Genomic DNA, 23004 nt, shown 5'->3' with positions numbered 1-23004 from the left:
TTGTTGTCACACCATTGTCATCACCATTCCGTCGTCGTCATGCTATTCTTGTCATGTAGCCAATGTCATGCCGTCGTGGCTGTGCCATCATTGTCCATCTTCATGGTCGTTCCGTCGATTTGTTGCAGTAATGGCATGATGATGATGATGGAATAACGACACTAATTATAGTGTTGTCATTCCATCATTATCGTATTGTACTATAGTCAACTTCATGCTGTCATCATCACATCATTGTTGTCATGCCATTGTCATCGCATCGTTGGCATATAGCTGTGACGCCACCGTGGTCATTCCACTGCCGTCATTTTGTCTTAGTAATGCCATGGTCATTATTCTGTCATCGTCATACTGTCATCCTCATGCTATCATGGTTGTTACATCATCATCATGCATAGCATGTGCATGATCGAGCGCACTAAGTTTATGTTGTGTGAGGCAGCTCCCAGCAAAAGTGCGTCCAACTGGGTCATGTGGTCTCCACTTGCAAATGGTTGAAAAGCAGGAATATCCATCTTCACAAACACCAATGAAAGCTTTGATTAAAATAGATACCCACAGCACATGGGATCTGCATATGTTTTCACCGCGTTTTTGTACTTGATTCTAAACTGCTGTTAGAAACAGGCACCCAGGAATGTTGGAGGAGCTTTGGCACAGCAATCTGGAGCTTGACCGGCAGAGACGAGGCAATGTCGTAACGAGTAACAAACCCTTTAATTACATGACCACATACAAAGCAGTCACCTTGACAAGGTTCTCGCCAGTGAATGACACAAACACTCTAAGCTTGTGTCGAAGGCTAGAGGCTCATTGGTGTAGGCACATCTTGTAGCATCTTCGGAATGCTCTCGCTCAAGAGAGGGAGGAAGTGGACTATCTCCGCACTTACGGCCGTGACTTGGTATATAGGAGTCAGTCTAATGGTCGTCAACTGTCCCAGGCATTGAGGGAGAGAAGGTTCAAAAGCACATGCAGAACTCAACGGTCATTAACCGTCACGTATGCTCAAGGGAGAAGGCACAGACACACACACACACACACAGAGATGCAAATGTCTTTTAACCATTGCAGGTTTCTTGATGTCTTTTAAATGTCTCGGCTTCCATCATGGTTTTGGCAGCTTGACACAAATTGTTTGTCACAGCGGTGAGTTGTGACAGTGCGCATCAGTATTAAAGTGCACATCAGAATAAAACATATTTGTGTAAATTTTCATTAGCTCTTGTGTGAGGTTACACTTGCCCGCAGAACAAAAGGGAGCCATTATCCAGCTTTACTTGCACATACACAAGCCAGCAGCTCTAGAACCATCCCATGTACTGTGGCAGTCGTATGTAATTAACTGTTCTTGTGCCATGCATCTGCACTGCAAGCCACCGAGAGACTATCAAAATCTGCAGGAAACCCTTTTCTGGGCCACAGAAGGTATCACAATCACATTTCTTTTTTTTTTCATATCCCTGAGGCAGCTATTTATTTGAATGTACAGGGGGTTCCGGCAAAAACAGACGCAAGCACAAGTAAAAGGAACGGAGAATGGTCGTGTCTGTACTTTCTGGAACCCCCTATACGTTCACCATGCACCAACTGGCCCAGCACACCACACTAAAGCTTTTTGTTTGTTTTATGCGATATTAGGGTATATGCTTATAACGAATGCACTTGACGCTCATTACAACAGACCTTGATAATCTGGTGAAAAATGTCCATAACAAAATAAGTCCATTTTATCCAAAATTAGGGTTGCGGTACTTTGAGAAATGGTGAAACTTTGCTATACTGCTGTCTAATCAGTAAGCGATCACAAAAACAACAAAATTAAAATAAATAACTACAGATATTGCCCCCTGCAGTAGTGGGCACAGTGCAAGAAAAGAGGCAGGGAGAACAAGAAGGAAGAAGCGTGCGTGTTACCCCCTGCCCGCTCAATAGCCAGGTCCCGCCATCGTGTTTTTCAGAAGCTAGCTGTCCGCATTAAACGTCACGAGACCTCTTTGAAGACACGTAACAAAGTGGTGGAGGTGCTGGATATTTCTAACTCATGCCACAGACCCCTCCTGGATGCGGAACCACCAGCACAGTACCAATCGAGACTCCCGTCCATCAGGCCAGCCGTAGGATCAGGGGACTGCCTACGGAAGACAACACAGCGATTCCAACCACCTCAACTGGCATGGATAGCATGATAACGACCAGGTACACACTTCAGAACCTACAGGTTCCAAAGTTGTTCCACGGCGATGTGTTTGAAGATGTCGACGTCTGGATGGCCGACTTTGAGCGCATGGCCGAGTACAACGAATGGGACAACGCGACTAATCTTAGAAACATCTATTTTTGCCTGAAGGATGGCGCGCATACGTGGTTTCAAAACCATGAGAAGCAACTGACATTGTGGCCTGAGTTCTGCCATCAGCTGCTAGACACCTACGTCAGTGCTGATCGCCGCAAATGAGCAGAACACACGATACAGGCCGCGTCCAGCTTTTCAACGAAAATGTCACAACATTCGTTGAAGACATGACGTGCCTCTTCAGACGAGCAGACCCAGGAATGACTGCTGACAAGAAGTTGCGTCACCTAAGGCGAGGAACGAAGGAGCAGCTCTTCGCTGGTCTTGTGCGGAGCCCTCCGAAGACTGTTGCTGAATCTTTATCTGAGGCTGTCAGTATGGAGAAGATGCTTCAGCAGCGATCGAATTGCTACGGGCGGCAAGTGAACACGATATCTCCTTCTAATATTTTCACGGCCACCGGAGGCAACAACGACAACCTCCGAGAATGACGACAATCTCCGAGAACTCATTCGCACCGAGGTGCGCAAAGAATTGCAGAAGGTTTATGGCACATCACAGGCTACGGAGAGCTCCATTGTGAGTGTTGTAAAAGCGGAACTGCACCAAGCTCTCCAGTCTGCCTTTCCTCTTGCTAAAACCATGCCTGCACTGACTGAACACCGGCGTGCAACCTATTCGAAAGCCCTCAAATTCCCTGCTTCATCACCCCCGCTGCTTGTTCCCGCCACTCATCTGGTTGCACTTTCACCGGCCCAGCCGGTACAATACATGGAACAATGACGCACTCCTCCAGCGTTTCCCTTTGCCACCCCTCTTGCTGTGCTTCAGCCAGAGCAGCCAGTGCATTACACCGTCGATCGACGCATGACCCCTCGGAAGTCGTAAGTTTGGCAGACACCACACTGCCATCTTCTGTGTTCCCACTGCGGTGAGGCAGATCATTTGTACCGCCAGTGCCCATACCGACGTCTCGGGTTGCGGGGCTTTTCCACCTACTCGCTGCCACCCAGACATGGCCAACGAGTACGGGATATTGAAAATTATCTGTCTCAACAGCGCACGCCACAGCCTACCGGGGAGTCGCGCTCGCCGCCACCAAGACGATTTTTACCACGTCCCCAGTGATATTCAAGCACAATATCGCCAAGTCCCCGCTGGGAAAACTAACAACAGCAACATTTGGGGGCGAGGCCGCTGGGAGTCGATGCGCTGAAGACCTCCGATTGATGCGAACAAGGACGGGCACCGATTTGACATCACTGCAGCTGAACAGAATGACTGGCTTTCGCTTGACATACCGGCGGGGATTGATGGTTATGATGGTTAGCGCTTTAGTGGATACTGGTGCAGACTTTTCTATCTTGAGTGGGAAGATGGCAACTCTCCTGACGAAAGTATAATTACCCCTTGGCATGGCTTGCAGATTTAGATGGCTGGTGGTCACATCCAAAACTCTCCCAGGCCACTGAACCAAAATGTTCACCGAAGTGCACCGCACTGTGGTCGGGGCAACACAAGAAAAACGCACGTGCTCTGGCTGGGTCTGGCAGCCCACGGGTAGCGAGAAGAAAACTGAAGAGGCTCAACGTGTCCTCACGAATAAAAGTCAAAGTAGAAAAAATAAATAAGACTAGTAAGCTTTGCTACTAAGAATCTCTGGCTCCGGACAGGCCGCCATTGGAATATGAACCTGGCAACGTTTAACGCTAGAACGTTATCCAGTGAGGCGAGTCTAGCAGTGCTATTGGAGGAATTAGAGGGCAGTAAATGGGATATAATAGGGCTCAGTGAAGTTAGGAGGCCGAAAGAAGCATATACAGTGCTAAAAAAGCATATACGCTATGCTAAGCATATATGCTATGCTAAGCATATACGATATGCTAAGAAGCATATACAGTGCTTCGTCGCGACCGAAGTGCAAGAGGAGGAGGGGTGTTTATACTTGTAAGTTCAGATATACCTAATATATTGTTGGATTGTTCTGTTACTGATATTGAATGTGTTTTTTGTAGAATACGGCTGCAGAATGGGAAAGGTGTCGTAGTTGGTTCATATTATAGGCCTCCTAGCACAACGTTCGAACAGTTATTCAAATTGTCTGAGTGTCTTGAAACGATTAAAGCGGATCATATTTTGATCGGGGGTGACTTTAACCTTCCACATATTAATTGGTCAAGCAATGAACCAAGGTGTACTGCTGGAGGCCGTCTATATGCAACTTTTTTTGATATTCTGGAAGAGTACACATTTACACAGTACGTCCGTGAGGCATCTCGAAATGATGGTACAGGTCATGTTCTTGACTTACTTCTTTGTAATATGCCTAATATTGTATCGAATATCCATGTTTTACCCGGTGTTAGTGACCACAATATAGTTGTGGCTGATGTAAATGTTGAGACACTATCTGTTCCCAAAAAAGCTGCCAGAAAGGTGTACGCGTACACTAGAGCAAATTATGATGCAATTAATTCGGCATTTGAAACCTATTTTCCCACTTTTGATACACTAGCAGCCGAACTGAATACTGAAGAGTTATGGAACGTTTTTAAAGAAAAACTATTTGATCTGCGTGAAACTTTCGTTCCCATTCGAATCTTGTCAACTAAACGCACTAGAGATAAACCATGGTTTAACAGTCTGCTGCGTACTCTACTTCGACGTATAAGGCGAATGTACAGGAAATGTAAAAAAAATAATTCTGTGGAAAACAAGTGTGAGCTGAAAAGAATGAAACTTAACTTTCAAACTCTAACTAAAGTAGCTAAGAATTCTTACTTCTCGAGTCTTGGTAAGAAGCTAGTGGAGGACTCGAAACAGTTTTGGAAATACGTTCGTCTCAACGGTAAAGATAATACATCTATTCCTCCTCTAAAATATTCTCACACAATCGTTGACGATGATGCATCTAAGGCAGCCATCTTTAGCAATTATTTTTCGTCCGTGTTTAGTCCAAGTTTTTCACGCGTTGTTAACATGGTTTCTCCAACTGAGGCAGAAGTGATGCCCGAGGTCACTTTTAGTGTGCCTGGTATTCGTAAATTGTTAGAAAATCTCAAACCAGCTAAAGCTTGCGGCCCAGATGATATACCAGCAGCGATAATAAAGAACTGTTCGGCAACGTTATCGTTGTACTTTCACCGTCTATTTAAGAAGTGCTTAGGTGAGAAGGCACTACCTTGTGATTGGAAGTTAGCATGTGTTACACCTATTCATAAGAATGGGCCAAGAAATGACGTTGAGAACTACAGGCCGGTGTCGTTAACTAGTATACCATGTAAAATATTTGAACATGTCCTTTATAGTTGTATAATGACACATTTGGTTAAACATAATCTGCTGCATTCTAGTCAACACGGTTTTCGGCAAGGTTTTTCTTGCTCAACACAGCTTGTTGAGTTCACGCATGAATTGGCTCTAGCAATAGATAAGCGTAAAGTAGTTGACTGTATTTTCTTGGACTTCAAAAAAGCGTTCGATGTTGTTCCCCATGACCTTCTTATTAGTAAATTACGGGGCTATAAACTGAATGAATCAGTTATTGCATGGATAGCCGAGTATCTCTCTCTAAGACAGCAGTCGGTAGTTCTCAACGGTTGTTCCTCCGGATATGCTCCCGTGACCTCAGGAGTTCCTCAGGGCTCAGTTCTGGGCCCTCTTATGTTTCTGATGTATATAAATGATATTACTATTGGCCTCAAATCTTCGTTCAGAATGTTCGCGGATGACTGTGTACTTTACAGGATTATAGAGAATGAACGTGATTCAGAATACCTGCAGCATGATTTGAATGCAATATCATCCTGGTGTGCCCATTCAGAAATGTCGTTGAATGTTAAAAAGTGTGTTCACGTCACTTTTACGAGGAAACGTTCATACCAGTTGAATACGTATACCATAAATAGCGCTACTTTAAGCACGGCCAGGGAATATAAATATCTAGGAGTTTATTTAACGAGTGATTTGAGGTGGATTGTCTCGCGTTAGGGCGCTAACCCTAACCCTGGCATCATCATACAAGATGTGGACGTTCTCGGCAAGGTGCGCTGCAGTGACCACAGGATGGTAAGAACTCGAATTAGGTTAGACCTGAGGAGGGAACGGAAGAAACTGGTACATAAGAAGCCGATCAATGAGTTAGCGGTAAGAGGGAAAATAGAGGAATTCCAGATCAAGCTACAGAACAGGTATTCAGCTTTAACTCAGGAAGAGGACCTTAGTGTTGAAGCAATGAACGACAATCTTGTGGGCATCATTAAGGAGTGTGCAGTGGAAGTCGGTGGTAACTCCGTTAGGCAGGATACCAGCAAACTATCCCAGGAGACGAAAGATCTGATCAAGAAACGCCAATGTATGAAAGCATCTAACCCTACAGCTAGAATAGAACTGGCAGAACTTTCGAAGTTAATCAACAAGCGTAAGACAGCTGACATAAGGAAGTATAATATGGACAGAATTGAACATGCTCTCAGGAACGGAGGAAGCCTAAAAACAGTGAAGAAGAAACTAGGAATTGGCAAGAATCAGATGTATGCGTTAAGAGACAAAGCCGGCAATATCATTACTAATATGGATGAGATAGTTCAAGTGGCTGAGGAGTTCTATAGAGATTTATACAGTACCAGTGGCACCCACGACGATAATGGAAGAGAAAATAGTCTAGAGGAATTCGAAATCCCGAAGGTAACGCCGGAAGAAGTAAAGAAAGCCTTAGGAGATATGCAAAGGGGGAAGGCAGCTGGGGAGGATCAGGTAACAGCAGATTTCTTGAAGGATGGTGGACAGATTGTTCTAGAGAAACTGGCCACCCTGTATACGCAATGCCTCATGACCTCGAGCGTACCGGAATCTTGGAAGAACGCTAACATAATCCTAATCCATAAGAAAGGGGACGCCAAAGACTTGAAAAATTATAGACCGATCAGCTTACTGTCCGTTGCCTACAAACTATTTACTAAGGTAATCGCAAATAGAATCAGGAACACCTTAGACTTCTGTCAAGCAAAGGACCAGGCAGGATTCCGTAAAGGCTACTCAACAATAGATCATATTCACACTATCAATCAGGTGATAGAGAAATGTGCGGAATATAACCAACCCTTATATATAGCTTTCATTGATTACGAGAAAGCGTTTGATTCAGTCGAAACCTCAGCAGTCATGGAGGCATTACGGAATCAGGGTGTAGATGAGCCATATGTAAAAATACTGGAAGATATCTATAGCGGCTCCACAGCCACCGTAGTCCTCCACAAAGAAAGTAACAAAATCCCTATAAAGAAAGGCGTCAGACAGGGAGATACGATATCTCCAATGCTATTCACAGCGTGTTTACAGGAGGTATTCAGAGACCTGGATTGGGAAGAATTGGGGATAAAAGTTAATGGAGAATACCTTAGTAACTTGCGATTTGCTGATGATGTTGCCTTGCTTAGTAACTCAGGGGACCAATTGCAATGCATGCTCACTGACCTGGAGAGGCAAAGCAGAAGAGTGGGTCGAAAAATTAATATGCAGAAAACTAAAGTAATGCTTAACAGTCTCGGGAGAGAACAGCAATTTACAATAGGCAGCGAGGCAATGGAAGTGGTAAGGGAATACATCTACTTAGGGCAGGTAGTGACGGCGGATCCGGATCATGAGACGGAAATAATCAGAAGAATAAGAATGGGCTGGAGTGCGTTTGGCAGGCATTCCCAAATCATGAACAGCAGGTTGCCGTTATCCCTCAAGAGAAAAGTATATAATAGCTGTGTCTTACCAGTACTCACCTACGGGGCAGAAACCTGGAGGCTTACGAAAAGGGTTCTACTCAAATTGAGGACGACACAACGAGCTATGGAAAGAAGAATGATAGGTGTAACGTTAAGGGATAAGAAAAGAGCAGATTGGGTGAGGGAACAAACGCGAGTTAATGACATCTTAGTTGAAATCAAGAAAAAGAAATGGGCATGGGCAGGACATGTAATGAGGAGGGAAGATAACCGATGGTCATTAAGGGTTACGGACTGGATCCCAAGGGAAGGGAAGCGTAGCAGGGGGCGGCAGAAAGTTAGGTGGGCGGATGAGATTAAGAAGTTTGCAGGGACGGCATGGCCACAATTAGTACATGACCGGGGTTGTTGGAGAAGTATGGGAGAGGCCTTTGCCCTGCAGTGGGCGTAACCAGGCTGATGATGATGATGATGATGATGATGAGGTGGACTAAGCACGTTCACCACATCAAAGTAAAGGCTGCACGTGTTTTGGGTTTCTTAAGGCGAAATTTCAGCGAACTTCCATTTAATTTAAAAGAGCAACGGTATTTCACTCATGTGCGCTCATTCCTGGAGTACGCATGCGTTTGCTGGGATCCGTATACCAAAGAGCTGGCCGATACGCTTGAAAAAATACAGAACAGGGCAGTGCGATTCGTTCTAGGTAATTGGGATCGTGAACTTAGCATGAGAGAAAGCAAACGTAAACTTAAATGGGAAGAATTGAAAGATCGTAGACGAAACCTCAGGTTGAAATTTTTCCATAATATCTACCATTCTAAAACTGGAATCAATAAGGAGAAGTACATTCAAGAGCCGTCCTATATATCCCAAAGAAGGGACCACAGTCTCAAAATAAACGAATTTTCCTTTAAAGGTGACGTCTTCCGCTATTCATTTTTTGTTAGATGTATAAGAGAGTGGAATAATCTACCGCCTATGATTGTATCCAATGTGTCAAATGATGCTTTTTACCGCGCTTTGTGTAAATAGTTTCTTTATTGGTGTCAAATATGATGCTTATTTTTATGTATCCCCCTGCTGCAATGCCTCCAAAGGCGAAGCAGGTATCAAATAAATAAATAAAAATAAAATAAAATAAATAAAAAGCGGACACATCCTGTGCCACCGGGGCTTAGCGGAGAGACGAGAACTAGGAGTCGGATTCCTGATTAATAAGAACATAGCTGGTAACATACAGCAATTCTATAGCATTAACGAGAGGGTGGCAGGTCTTGTCATGAAACTTAATAAGAGGTACAAAATGAAGGTTGCACAAGTCTACGCCCCTACATCCAGTCATGATGACCAGGAAGTCGAAAGCTTCTATGAAGAGGTGGAATCGGCGATGGGTAGAGTGAAAATGAAATACACTATACTGATGGGTGACTTCAATGCCAAGGTAGGCAAGAAGCAGGCTGGAGACAAGGCAGTGGGGGAATATGGCATAGGCACTAGGAATAGCAGGGGAGAGTTATTAGTAGAGTTTGCGGAACAGAATAATATGCAGATAATGAATCCCTTCTTCCGCAAGCGGGATAGCCGAAAGTGGACGTGGAGGAGCCCGAACGGCAAGACTAGAAATGAAATAGACTTCATACTCTGCGCTAACCCTGGCATCATACAAGATGTGGACGTGCTCAGCAAGGTGCACTGCAGTGACCATAGGATGGTAAGAACTCGAATTAGCCTAGACCTGAGGAGGGAATGGAAGAAACTGGTACATATGAAGCCGATCGATGAGTTAGCGGTAAGAGGGAAAATAGAGGAATTCCAGATCAAGCTACAGAACATGTATTCGGCTTTAATTCAGGAAAAGGACCTTAGTGTTGAAGCAATGAACGACAATCTTGTGGACATCATTAAGGAGTGTGCAATAGAAGCCGGTGGTGAATCCGTTAGACAGGATACCAGTAAGCTATCGCAGGAGACGAAAGATCTGATCAGGAAACACCAATGTATGAAAGCCTCTAACCCTACAGCTAGAATGGAACTGGCAGAACTTTCGAAGTTAATCAACAAGCGTAAGACAGCTGATATAAGGAAGTATAATATGGATAGAATTGAACATGCTCTCAGGAACGGAGGAAGCCTAAAAGCAGTGAAGAAGAAACTAGGAATTGGCAAGAATCAGATGTATGCGTTAAGAGACAAAGCCGGCAATATCATTACTAATACGGACGAGATAGTTCAAGTGGCTGAGGAGTTCTATAGAGATTTATACAGTACCTGTGGCACCCCCGACGATAATGGAAGAGAGAATAGTCCAGAGGAATTCAAAAGCCCACAGGTAACGCCGGAAGAAGTATAGAAAGCCTTGGGAGCTATGCAAAGGGGGAAGGCAGCTGGGGAGGATCAGGTAACAGCAGATTCGTTGAAGTATGTTGGGCAGATTGTTCTAGAGAAACTGGCCACCCTGTATACGCAATGCCTCATGACCTCAAGCGTACCGGAATCTTGGAAAAACGCTAACATAATACTAATCCATAAGAAAGGCGACGCCAAAGACTTGAAAAATTATAGACTGATCAGCTTACTGTCAGTTGCCTACAAAATATTTACTAAGGTAATCACAAATAGAATCAGGAACACCTTAGACTTCTGTCAAGCAAAGGATCAGGCAGGATTCCGTAAAGGCTACTCAACAATAGGCCATATTCACACTATCAATCAGGTGATAGAGAAATGTGCGGAATATAACCAACCCTTATATATAGCTTTCATTGATTACGAGAAAGCGTTTGATTCTGTCGAAACCGCAGCAGTCATGGAGGCATTATGGAATCAGGGTGTAGATGAGCCGTATGTAAAAATACTGAAAGATATCTATAGGGGCTCCACAGCCACCGTGCTCCTCGATAAAGAAAGCAACAAAATCCCAATAAAGAAAGGCGTCAGGCAGGGAGATACAATCTCTCCAATGCTATTCACAGCATGTTTACAGGAGGTATTCAGAGACCTGGATTGGGAAGAATTGGGGATAAGAGTTAATGGAGAATACCTTAGGAACTTGAGATTCGCTGATGAGATTGCCTTGCTTAGTAACTCAGGGGACCAATTGCAAGGCATACTCACTGACCTGAAGAGGCAAAGGAGAAGGGTGGGTCTAAAAATTAATCTGCAGAAAACTAAAGTAATGCTTAACAGTCTCGGAAGAGAACAGAAGTTTACGATAGGTAGCGAGGCAATGGAAGTGGTAAGGGAATACATCTACTTAGGGCAGGTAGTGAGGGCGCATCCGGATCAAGAGACGCAAATAATCAGAAGAATAAGAATGGGCTGGGGTGCGTTTGGCAGGCATTCTCAGATCAGGTTGCCATTATCCCTCAAGAGAAAAGTGTATAATAGCTGTGTCTTACCAGTACTCACCTACGGGGCAGAAACCTGGAGGCTTACGAAAAGGGTCCTACTTAAATTGAGGACGACACAACGAGCTATGGAAAGAAGAATGATGGGTGTAACATTAGGGGATCAGAAAAGAGCACATTGGGTGAGGGAACAAACGAGAGTTAATGACATCTTAGTTGAAATCAAGAAAAAGACATGGGCATGGGCAGGACATGTAATGAGGAGGGAAGATAACCGATGGTCATTAAGGGTTACGGACTGGATTCCAATGGAAGGGAAGCGTAGCTGGGGGTGGCAGGAAGTTAGGTGGGTGGATGAGATTAAGAAGTTTGCAGGGACGACATGGCCACAATTAGTACATGACCGGGGTTGTTGGAGAAGCATGGGAGAGGCCTTTGCCCTGCAATGGGCGTAACCAGGATGATGATGATGATGATGATGATGATGATGATGATGATGATGATGATGGCTTTGCTGGCTTTAGTGTCTTGACATGGATGCTTTGGCACAGGTGAAAAAAAAGATATGTTGATATTCTTTTCTGTGACATGACGGCCCAAATAATCCACCACAACACTCCTTCTCATCAGGCCTCGCTGCGTGCTTTGTCAACTTGTCCATTAGTGTGTTGATTTGGCTTGTCTTGTTGTATGGTCCGATGTACAAGTATAGAAAAGTCAATGCACCTTTGGCGTCAAATGTTTAAAAGAACATTAAATTTTTAGTAAAGCAATGAAGGGGGCTAGTTGGTGAACGTTCGTGGCTTTTGCGCTACGCCCATCCACGTCCTGTCCTTCCTTAATATCGTCTGTGTAAAACTGAGCACAATATAGCCATTAAGAACATTAAACCAACAAAGTTCTGGAATTGAAAATATAAAGCCCGACTTTGGAAATGTCAATGCACCTCTCGCGTTAAAAGTTTCTGAGAACATTAAACCCATAAGGTTTTGGAATTGAAATCTATGCACTTTGCAGATTTTACAGCTTCTGCGAGATGCCGCAACACGCCCTCTCGCCATCAAAATGCCCTTGAAACTTTGTGCTCGGATGGGGCTCCTAGCATTACGCAACTCCAAATGCATGGGCATTACCACGAAATCGAGCCCAAGTTCGCCATGTTCGTGCTGAAATGTCTGTTCGAGCATAAAAACATATTCTAGACAAAATTCACAACGATTTCCAGTGGCGGGGGTCGTTTTGGTCGGCGGTGCATGACAGCGCAACAAAATTGGGGGGGGGGGGAGGGCTAAAGCCCCATAAGACCCCCGCCCCCCTGGATACGCCCTTGGCTAGCCCCAGTTGTCGTCTGAAGCGTGGCAACATCAGTGCTTGCAGGATCAACCTCGGCAGCGTCTTTGTTTGGCCACTTCTTGTGCTGTGATCTCCACGTCCGTCAATTGAAGCATTTTGAAACACTGTCAATAACAAAGTATTAAGTGGCATCTGCCAAGGCGTCTATGAGTGAGCCCATTGAGCGCACTGTTGCGCATGTTTGTGAATGCAAACTACTATTCCTCATGAGGCACGGCAGGCGATGTCAATGCAACAAATGCAATGCGTTGTTGATGTTGTCGAACTAGACAAGCCGCCACGTGCGTAAGCCTCTACTTTCACATATCGCCCTCAGTGCGATCGATGTGTGCAGCTATGGTGCGCAGCAGTTGGGAACGCCCGTTGCGCAACCGCTATTTTCGAGGGTGTTGCAGGAAAGGTCACTGCCTATAAACAGAGCACACGTGGTCTGGGGTGGCGGAGTTCGATATATGCATTTTACGTCCGACCCCATTCGAAAATCTTTTTAGAAAATGAACGCCATTTCCCAGGTGATATACCGTATTTACTTGCATAATGATCACACTTATTTGTAAAAAGAAATTGAAGCAAATTCAGGGGTGCAATATTACGTGGGTTAAATTTCTCGCAAAAAAAAAAAGAATTTTTTTTTTTTTATCTCGCATTTGCTGCGGGATGACAACAGGTCAACAAATAGGCGGCTGACCCTGTATGTAGTGCGGGGCACCAAAACAAAGATGGCAGCCGGCAGAGCAAGCTGAATGCGCCGAACGCGATTTTTATTCTTCTCGTGAGTACATTACGTGCATTGAAACAGTTTCTTCCGTATCAGTAACGAATAATATCGTTAATATCAGCAAGTTTGCGGCAATAACGTAGCCATGTCCACTTTGAGGGGACAGAAACAGATGGGCGCGCTTAGCTGCCAGTGACATAGGAACACATGGCGGGCATGCTGCGGAAACTGTGGCATTTGTCTTCACTACCATCCTAATACAGCATGTTTCCACTAAGGGTGGGCGAATATCTTAGCCATGTTACAAGCATCGGCGTATGAAGACGGTACACTTCTAACGTATCAGTGTAAACGTGGCTGCTATCGTTGCCGCTCGCGATTTGTTGCATGCCCACGAGTGCAGACGAGAAAAATCGAAAGCTGCCTTCTTTTTTGTTGTTGTTGTTGACCACAGCCATTGTAAAGCCTACACATAATAAAGGCGAGTTTGGTTGTAGCCTTCTTTTTTTTTTGTCATGGAAGTGCGGAAAGTGATGAAAGGAATGAAATGGGGCATCTGCTTGAGAATGGTTGGTGCATGCAGACTGCTTGGTTTGTCTAGAAGAGTCGTTCGCGTAGCATTCGACAGATAGCGCTATCATTATTAGCTAGACGTGGCACACGACATATCACTGCAGCAAGTTCGGGGTGCGATCATTACACGGGAAATAAAAAAGAGCAAATTTTGACGACAAAATTCAGGGGTGCGATTATTACGCAAGTGCGATCATTATGCGAGTAAATACGGTAGAAAGTGTTCGATATACATAATAATTCGATATATCCATGTTCGATTTATCCAGGTGTGGTTGTATGTACCTATATACCGTACCATACCTATATACTGTACTAGCCTATAAACAACCATACATCGACAACAGCTGGCACACCAGTGAGGAGCCAGCCATCGAGAGCTGCAGAGCTGCGGCTTTCTGGCCCGAGCGCATCGCCATCCCCGCCGGTGACACAACTGCAGTTACAGTTTGTTCTTGAAGCAATACGGTGGCCAGCAGCATAAATGGGTGTCTTAATTTTATCCTTTGCGACAAGCGACGACCACTGTCAGATATGTAGTACGAACAAGAGCTGCAGTACATGGAAAGTTCAACTTGAGAGTCTGCGTCTAGCTGCTGTTGCACTGCATGCGAGATGGCGAGATGGCATCATGTAGGTGCATCGATGTCTCGATGGCGGATATAGCGGCATGTCTTCTTTTTGTGTACGAACTGACGCAATGAGAAATAAGGCATTCTCAAAACAGTTCATTTTGTGATCATCAGCAGTTGTTTTTGAAGCACAGTGCTATGGCTTCACTTCAAAGCTGGTTACGCCTAGTGGCAACCATGGTGCTTCCTTGGCTCCTCAGTACTGAGCCAACAGTGGTGGCAGCAGTCGTCCGCTTGCGTGGTCAACATGAAAACTGTGTGGCACGCTGCTGCAGGAAGGTTGCCGCTAGTGTATTCGTTTCTGAAGAAAGAGTAAATTTTTGCTAATTCTGCTAGCAACCGAAAATAGTTGCGTGCAGCACACTGACACATGCACTAGTTGAATGCAGTGCCCTGCCGCACGCATGCATCACCAATCGTAATCCAACTAAGTACTTCTCTCCACCTTGCGGGTTTCTGCAGAACTATTACGTCAAACTGTTGCCTTTGCTTTGAGTAGTGGACAAATTCAACTTCGCCCTGCCATCTGCTAGTCGCCTGGCTAGCTCAGATTGAAGAGCGGCTGCCTAGAAAAGGCGATGGTCCCGGGTTCGAGTACCAGACCAGGATAAATTTTCCTTCAACTGCGAGGCTTTTCATTCGAGGAATCCGCATGGGTTTCCTTTGTAGCAATCGCTACGATTGGGTGGATGGCCCATTTTTCCCTTAATTAGTACTAAGCCTGTTATATTCAAAAATATATATTCAAAATATATTCAAAAAATATATTTAAAAAAATAACAAAAGCAGTTTTGTGTCAAATGTGACTGCATTAGAATGAGGTTAAACTCTACACTAAATACCCTGTTTGCGTCCATAAGAAGCAGGCCATGCTCACTTGTTCATTGCCTGGGGCAGTTGGGGGTAGCTCGAAGAACAGAGAGTGTGCTTGTTGCTTTGCACTTGGAGGCCCACTGTCAGCCACGTGAAGCAGGAATTCCAAGCATGCTTGCACCTCCTCTGCAAATAGAAGTGGTTTGTCCTTTACTTGCTCTAGGCGCCCATACTCGCCTATACTCCTTTACTCGCAAAGGCGCCTATAAAAATATGCATAAAGCACAATGAAAGACAAATCAGGGATTTGTCAGCCGTAACAAATTTGTCCAAAAAGAAGTAATGTGTAAACTTTAATATCTTAGTACATGGCTCCATAAGTAATAAGGTCGGCACACATAGAAATAAAGTTCAGACAGTCCTAAAGAACAACATAGAAAAGTTTGTGAAAAAGTAGCAAAAAGAACAGCAGAGAAATTAAGCAACCCCTGAACCAATTAATTGACTCTGAATGTACAAAGTTTACCCCAGTATAGCTTTAGTAAACACTCAACAGAATAAAAAAATTACGTGCAAAAGTAATTCGCATAATGTTTGTGAAAATTGACAAGGTGGTGATGTAACAAGGTGTTCATGCGAGTCCATATCACTAAATGTTTGGGTTGAATGATGCAGTGCATTTCAAAAAATATGCATCCCACAGCAAGTCAGGAAAACTTGAGCACATTTGGTGAAGTAGAAAATTCATATTTAAACTTCATTATATCATAATTGAACTATACAGTAGTCTGTCAACACTGATGGGTGTGGAAATGAAGTGTTTAATCAGAGCACTAATAGGGACGAAGGCAAGATAGTAGACTGGACACTCTGTACATTCTTACTGAACTCTGTGCGTTCATTAGGACCAGAAACTAACTTGCCCAACTTGCTGTACTACTATAAAATGTAGTGCATTCCGCATAGTCATAATGTGCTGGGTATTTGGTATATGCGTGGTATATGTGTGGTTTCTTCTTCACATGTGCATCTTAGTGGTTTACCTGAGATAGCTTCTGCAGGCATTCTTTTGTTTGTAGCTGGCTAGAGGAATGTACTCTCTCTCTCTCTCTCTCTCTCTCTCTCTCTCTCTCTCTCTCTCTCTCTCTCTCTCTCTCTCTCTCTCTCTCTCTCTCTCTCTCTCTCTCTCTCTCTCTCTCTCTCTCTCCCTCTCTCTCTCTCTTATTTGTGCTGATTTTATCACTAGAGTGAAAAAAATTGCAGGTGCAAAGCACAAAGCAACAGCCTTGGTGCACTGTTGGATGCTAGAGCGTTGTGTGCCAGAATCCGCACAAGTGTGCATAGAGTGGTGGTAGTGGCCTTCATAACACAGCTGGTTGGTATGCTGCTGGTAGCCGACAGCTTGCAGGAGTTTTGAACAGTCAATCTAGCAAGTTACAGTTTTCTCTTGTCCTGTATTGAAACTGTGTTTACCAGGGGTAATTTATTTTTGCATGCCACCAGAGTTTAGCTTAGTTGGCACAAAATTAAGTAAATCTCCAATTTGAACTAAAAAGGGTTTGTTAAAAAGATATTTTAAGTATATTGGTTTCTATAGGAGGGTTTCATCCTGTGCTTGTCAATAACAATACGTCTCGAGAAGATAAGGTGCCCTTTTCTAAGGCCCTAGCGTTAAAGAAGGCAAACAACTTGCAGTTAATTTGCACAGATAACTAAAATTAAGATGGGAAAAATGACTGCCAATAGGATTTATCGCATTGTTCACAAATCTGACATTGCTATAATCAGTTAGTCGCATGTGTGATCCTTCAACTATTGCTCATTGTGTTGATTGCCAAACATGCCAATAGGATTTATCGCATTGTTCACAAATCTGACATTGCTATAATCAGTTAGTCGCATGTGTGATCCTTCAACTATTGCTCATTGTGTTGATTGCCAAACATGGCATCCGACTTTTCAGTTGACCGTTTCAACTAATTTAAGTCACAATGCTTTCCCTCTATAACCCATTTTAATGCTAGATGTCTAGAGAAGCATTTTGATGACATTAACAATCCACTTTTTACATTTCACAGTTCCTTTATGATTGTTTGGTGTGCCTTGAGACTTGGTTGTGTGGTTATGATCACAATCTTTTCTGTTTTCTGCTTTATAGTTCAGAGTATTGCTATAGAAAAACAAGCAAAGATGGTGGCATTGTTTTTGTATAGGCTCGCATGACATGTCAGCGTAAACATGATCACGAGTCTGTATGTCTCGAACTCAACAAGCAGTTTCTTAATCGTGATAGCAAAAAAGGTACTTGGAATTATTTGCCATTCACCATCTCATTCACCACTGAATTTTGTGACATGGTCAGTATAATCATGAAAACACTATTATACAAAAACAAGAAAAGTATCATCACTGACGACATAAATATTCAATTCCATGATAAAACTGCTTTTTTTTCCATGGTTTTATTTCATAGTTCCGGCTACGAGGCCGCATTTTGATGGGGATGAAATATGAAAACACCCACGTATTTAGATTTAGGTGCACGTTAAGAACCCCAGGTGGTCCGAATTATTCTGGAGTGCCCCACTATGGCATGCCTCATCATCGTGGTTTTGGCACATAAAACTGCATAATTGTTTGTTTGTTTTTTTAGTTCCTAATAACACAATTGGCAAAGGTGTAGTAATAATAAGGTGTAGTAATGATAATGCACTGTCATATTTGTTGCTTCCACCCAAAGCAAGTGTCTCGAGTATAGACATCATTATCCTTATATATGTCACATATATTTCACACACACATATATATTATTATCCTATATATAGTGGTGGTCCAGCCAGTTTAGGATGTGGAGCAATTTTTGGAGCAGGAAAAATGTTCTGGAGCAGTTTAGGAGCAGCCACACCAGAGTTTTGGAGCAGTTCCAGAGCAGTAATATTGGTATTTTTGGAACACTTGGAGTAGTACAGCAGTAATTTGTAGCCATTTGGCGAAGCTTGTTATTACTGTGCAATCAGTAAGTGCTCTCAACAGTAAAGCAAGACACAAAGCCAACAGTGGCCAATTAAGCTTGGCTTTCCATGGATGGTAACCATGCATGGTAGGTTGCAAATATTTTTATTGGGGTCAAGGAATTTAATTTTTCAAATGATTAATTTAAATTTTGTAGGCTAACGAGAACAAACATATGTGCCTGGGTGCAAGACATACATAAAAGTACAAATGAACGAAAACAATTTGTGCCATCAGGCACAAGACAAAATTTGATGACAAGCGTCTTACGTGCATTCCAAATGACAGATATACTTTGATATGCTTTACAATAACAATGCTAAGAGCTCGACAAAAAAAAATTGGAGGCTTATCAAGGTTAAGCCCAGTGGATGCGAAGCATCCACTGGGCTTAACCTTAGTGTATCCTTAGCGTTTGGAGGCATCTTGACCGCATACACGCCCGGCGCAGACGCTGGCGCGGTTGCGGGCACAGAGACTGACGTGACGGCGGGCGCGCGCCGCTTCATCCCTGGCGTGACGTCACATATCACGTGATGCAGCGATGGTGGCGCCGCCGCAGCGTCGCGCGCGACGGCGCGAACCGAAGCGTGGAGGCCTCCGCCGGGCGACGTCCGACGGCGCGATATGAGGCCCCATCTGCAGCCGGTGTGACGTCATCACGTGACGTCACATCATGTGATCTCACTTCAGGGTCAATGGTGGCCACCGCCGGGAGGCGACCGACGGCGCGATATGAGGCCCCATCTGCAGCCTGTGTGACGTCATCACGTGACGTCATGTCACGTGACCCCACTTCAGGGTCAATGGTGGCCACCGCCGGGCGTCGCACGAAGGCCTGAAACCTACGTTAATATGCTTCGCATAAAACTATGCGTTTATGAACGGCACCAAAATGAGATGCCTCCGTAAGGTGTGTCAAGATGGTGGTGGTGGAGAACAACATTCATACCATCCCGTACACTCACTTTCATTGTGAGGCAGTTTGGTTTGTCAGCTTCCTGTCTGTCGTGTGGCCTCTGTGAATAGATACAAGTCAATTCGGCATAAAACCACAACTTTTGTCAACGATACCCGGCCAAACTTTTAAAGAACTACCGATTAGGCCTAATGGCCAAGGCAGTGTGCCATGATGAAAATTGGCTGATGGCCGATGTGCCCAGCAAGCGTTCAACAAGCCATCATGGAAAGCTTGGCGTTAATATGTTCGTATGAGTGGATAACTGGTGATCGGTTCTCCGATCATGCATAGATGTTTTTAACAGCCGTCGAAGTTGGCAACTACTGCAATTGCGTATAGAAGTTCGCAGATTGAAATAAACTTCCGAACTGCATGTGCAAACACATGAATCTGCGTGCATGAACATGTGTATGCGATATGATCTGCATGCCTTCCAGTGGCTAATCAGTTTTGTATCTTTGCACATAGGTGTTGCTTTCATCGCCGTCCCCTTTGTCGGCGTCAAGTATATGAATTGTTTCGATTGGAGTTGACGGCCCAGACGACCCTTGTGCCAAGATAGGCGTGCCTCATAATCAGATTCTGGTTTTGCCACGTAAGAACTACAAAATTAAATTTTCTTTTGTCCCAAAACAAACGGAGTGCCACAGCAAGGCGGTGTGCAATGCATCGTCCTCAGCCAAGTATTTCACTAAATATATATGAAAAATAGAGTAGTACAAAATTGAGTCACGAACTGAATTATATGAATGTTCACACATCAATTCATATAATTGAGTACATATATTTCTATGTCCGATTCTTCGGACTCCCTAGGGGCCGCGAAAACATCAGAAAAATCGGGCTGCCCAAGAAAAGTGAATGCATGCCTCTTACTGCCCCCAAGGGCTCAAATCGCTACAGGCATGTCCAAAATAGCTCTGGAGGCCTGCCAGTACACTTATTAGGCACCTCGGTGCTCATACTGTAACAGGTGATGGCTGGTGCACCTGTGTATAATTAAGGAATGCATTCTGTGTTCCATGATAAGTGCACCTTCCCACTTTTGGTATGCTTCACTGCGTAATACTGCTATACTGAGGCGAAGCTGACTATTGGAAACCAGCATTATGCAATACGACATGCTTTCTGACCTTCGAAGCCATTTGCGAGGACGACAAAAGCGGAGTCTGCGCCATTGCTAACAGCGGCGAATTGTTTTAGTGAAAAAAGAAATGCTGGATCTCTCGTAATCGAGAGTAGATGTAAGCATGAAATGGCTACCAAAGAAGGTTGGTTGGAGGTGGTACTAGAAACAATCTTAAAATGGGTGTAGTGCATGTTCGCAACGGCACTCCACACAACACCGCATAAAGCCCTACTGTGCACTGGTCCATATGGACACAATAGTTTCCTGTCACAGACAGAACCTCATTGCAAGTCTCCTCTCGGCCAAACAGCCATCCGCGGTGCACCAGACGCTGCCGATGCGCCACAGCACTGATGGACTGCTGGCATTGAAAAGAGCACAGGCAACCCTGTCTCAGCGCCAAATGATGACACCCAAGTGTACTGACCCTTTTCGTGGCACAGTTTGTTCTAGAGAAACGAGATTGCGCTTTCAGCGGTGCGCCGCATGTAGTCTGAGCGACAGCGCACGAATACGAAACCATTCCCGCTTCCACCTTGCTTCTGTACGATCAGCTGTCGGAAATTCAACTGAGTTTTTACTAATTCACTGTGCTCCAATCACACTGGATTGACTCATGTGGACTGAAAATGTGTGCAGTACTTGGCGGCAAAAATATTGACTGGCATATTAAGGAATACACACACTAAATGATGGACTACACCGATAACGCACGAATGGTCGAAGCTGAATGTTTTGTGACAGTCCACGAGAGTAAGGGAGTTACTATCGATAACACATCTTTGCTACAAGGTATTACAATGTACCAAACACATGTGACTAGACTAACGCACCATGCCACAGAAATACAAGCAAGGTGTCTCCAATGCTTAACAATGAGATGCTGGGAAAGGAAAGATCACGCTATTGTCTGTTTCAACACTGTGGCCGGGCATTTACTTTGCTTTTCCCCATCATGTGCATGTTCGAGATGCTATGAGAGGGGGAGAATATGTTCCTGAATTGCGAAATATCCATTTGTTCATATTGAAAAGACTCAAGTTGAAGTATTAAAGCCCAGAATTTCAGTTATGAGCATATTTATTTTTTTGTAACGTTGTTCTCAGTAGCTATTTTGCACGACCTCTGCATGCACTGCTAGACACCGTGTGTCAGAAACCAAGGCTTTCAGTTACACCATTTTTTTTCTTGTACATAAACACTTTCTTTTTCATTTATATCTATTAGTAGACTTAAAAATATCTAATCTTTAACTTGCTAATATACTTGGACAGATTGTAAAAAAAAAAGAATTCTGAACTTGCAATATCTTTGCCAGAGATATCAAGCCAGCATGCACCTCGACACAGAGAGAGAGAGAGAGTAAAACTTTATTCAATGTAAATAAAATAAAGCACGATGGTTGGAGCCCCTATTCCAGGGCCCCACTGGCACGAGCGGCTCACTGGGCTTGGTACAGAAGAGCCAACTGGCTCTCCCGACCCTCGTCCGCAAGCCATGCCTCCCACTGCCTATTCCTCATTAGTGGATGTTGGTGTAATATGGGACTGTCTATGTGCGGAGGCCTCCTGGGGCACTCCCATGTGATGTGTTTTAGTGTGGGTGTGTCTGTGCACCACGGGCACTCGTCAGAGAACCTCGTGGGGTGTATTCTGTGTAGGTGGTGCAGGTTGGGGTATGTATTCGTCTGAATACGACGCCAGTCCCTCTCCTGTTCGCTGTTTAAATCAGAGTGAGGATGTCCAAAACGTCTCCGCTCCTGCCTTTGCTGTAGGAGGATGTCACGAGAATTCGGTGGAAGGACGTCGCTAGGCCATGCCGTTGCTCGGACGCTCAAACCTCGAGCAATACGGTCTGCCCTAGCGTTTCCTGCCAGTCGCTCGTGTGCCGGACACCAGACGATAGTGTGGTGCCCCTCTAGTTGAGTGCCTAAAATTTTGATTATTGATTTGGGTGCCGTTCCTTGTAAAAACAGGCGGCAAGCCGCTTGTGAGTCGGATAATATGACAGCCGAATTGGTTTGGCGCTCGGCGTCCTGAATGGCCAAGGCAATGGCTGCAGCCTCTGCCACGCATGCCGAGGCGGTTTTGAAGGATGCCGTTGTTACGTTGTTGTTGCATGTAGAGACTATGGTGAAAGTGTCTGAGCTGGCTCGACTGGCATCCGTATAATACACCCCCGGTCCCATGCCGAAACGTTTGTGAAGGGTCTTTGCCCTTGCTCTGCGTCGTCCGGGATGGTACTTGGGGTGCATGTTTTTGGGAATTGGGGCCACCGCGATGTGCGATCGAACATTGCGGTCTATCTGTGCCGTTTCCTCTCCGCAATACTGGGGTCTCAGGGGAAAGCCTAACCTCGCCAATACTTCCCTGCCCTGAGTTGAAGAACAAAGTCGTTCTTTCTGGGAATATAACGTCGCGACTGCGTACTCGTCAAAAGTATTGTGCAGG

At 44.5% G+C, this 23004-nt stretch overlaps 1 protein-coding gene across 4 annotated transcripts in view; it reads right to left on the bottom strand.

Annotated features, from left to right (window-relative positions):
- Positions 1-23004, bottom strand: part of Grip163 (gamma-tubulin complex component 6) — a 525896-nt gene that overhangs the window by 469387 nt on the left and 33505 nt on the right. For all 4 annotated transcript variants that reach the window (XM_075670058.1, XM_075670059.1, XM_075670060.1 and 1 more), the window contains exon 3: positions 15517-15638. In XM_075670058.1, coding sequence (XP_075526173.1) covers positions 15517-15638 — 122 coding nt within the window. The remainder of the gene's footprint in view (positions 1-15516; positions 15639-23004) is intronic.

This window comes from Dermacentor variabilis, chromosome 9, assembly GCF_050947875.1.
Source record: "Dermacentor variabilis isolate Ectoservices chromosome 9, ASM5094787v1, whole genome shotgun sequence".
Lineage (NCBI taxonomy): Eukaryota > Metazoa > Arthropoda > Arachnida > Ixodida > Ixodidae > Dermacentor > Dermacentor variabilis.
This window is presented reverse-complemented; position numbering and strand designations above follow the sequence as displayed.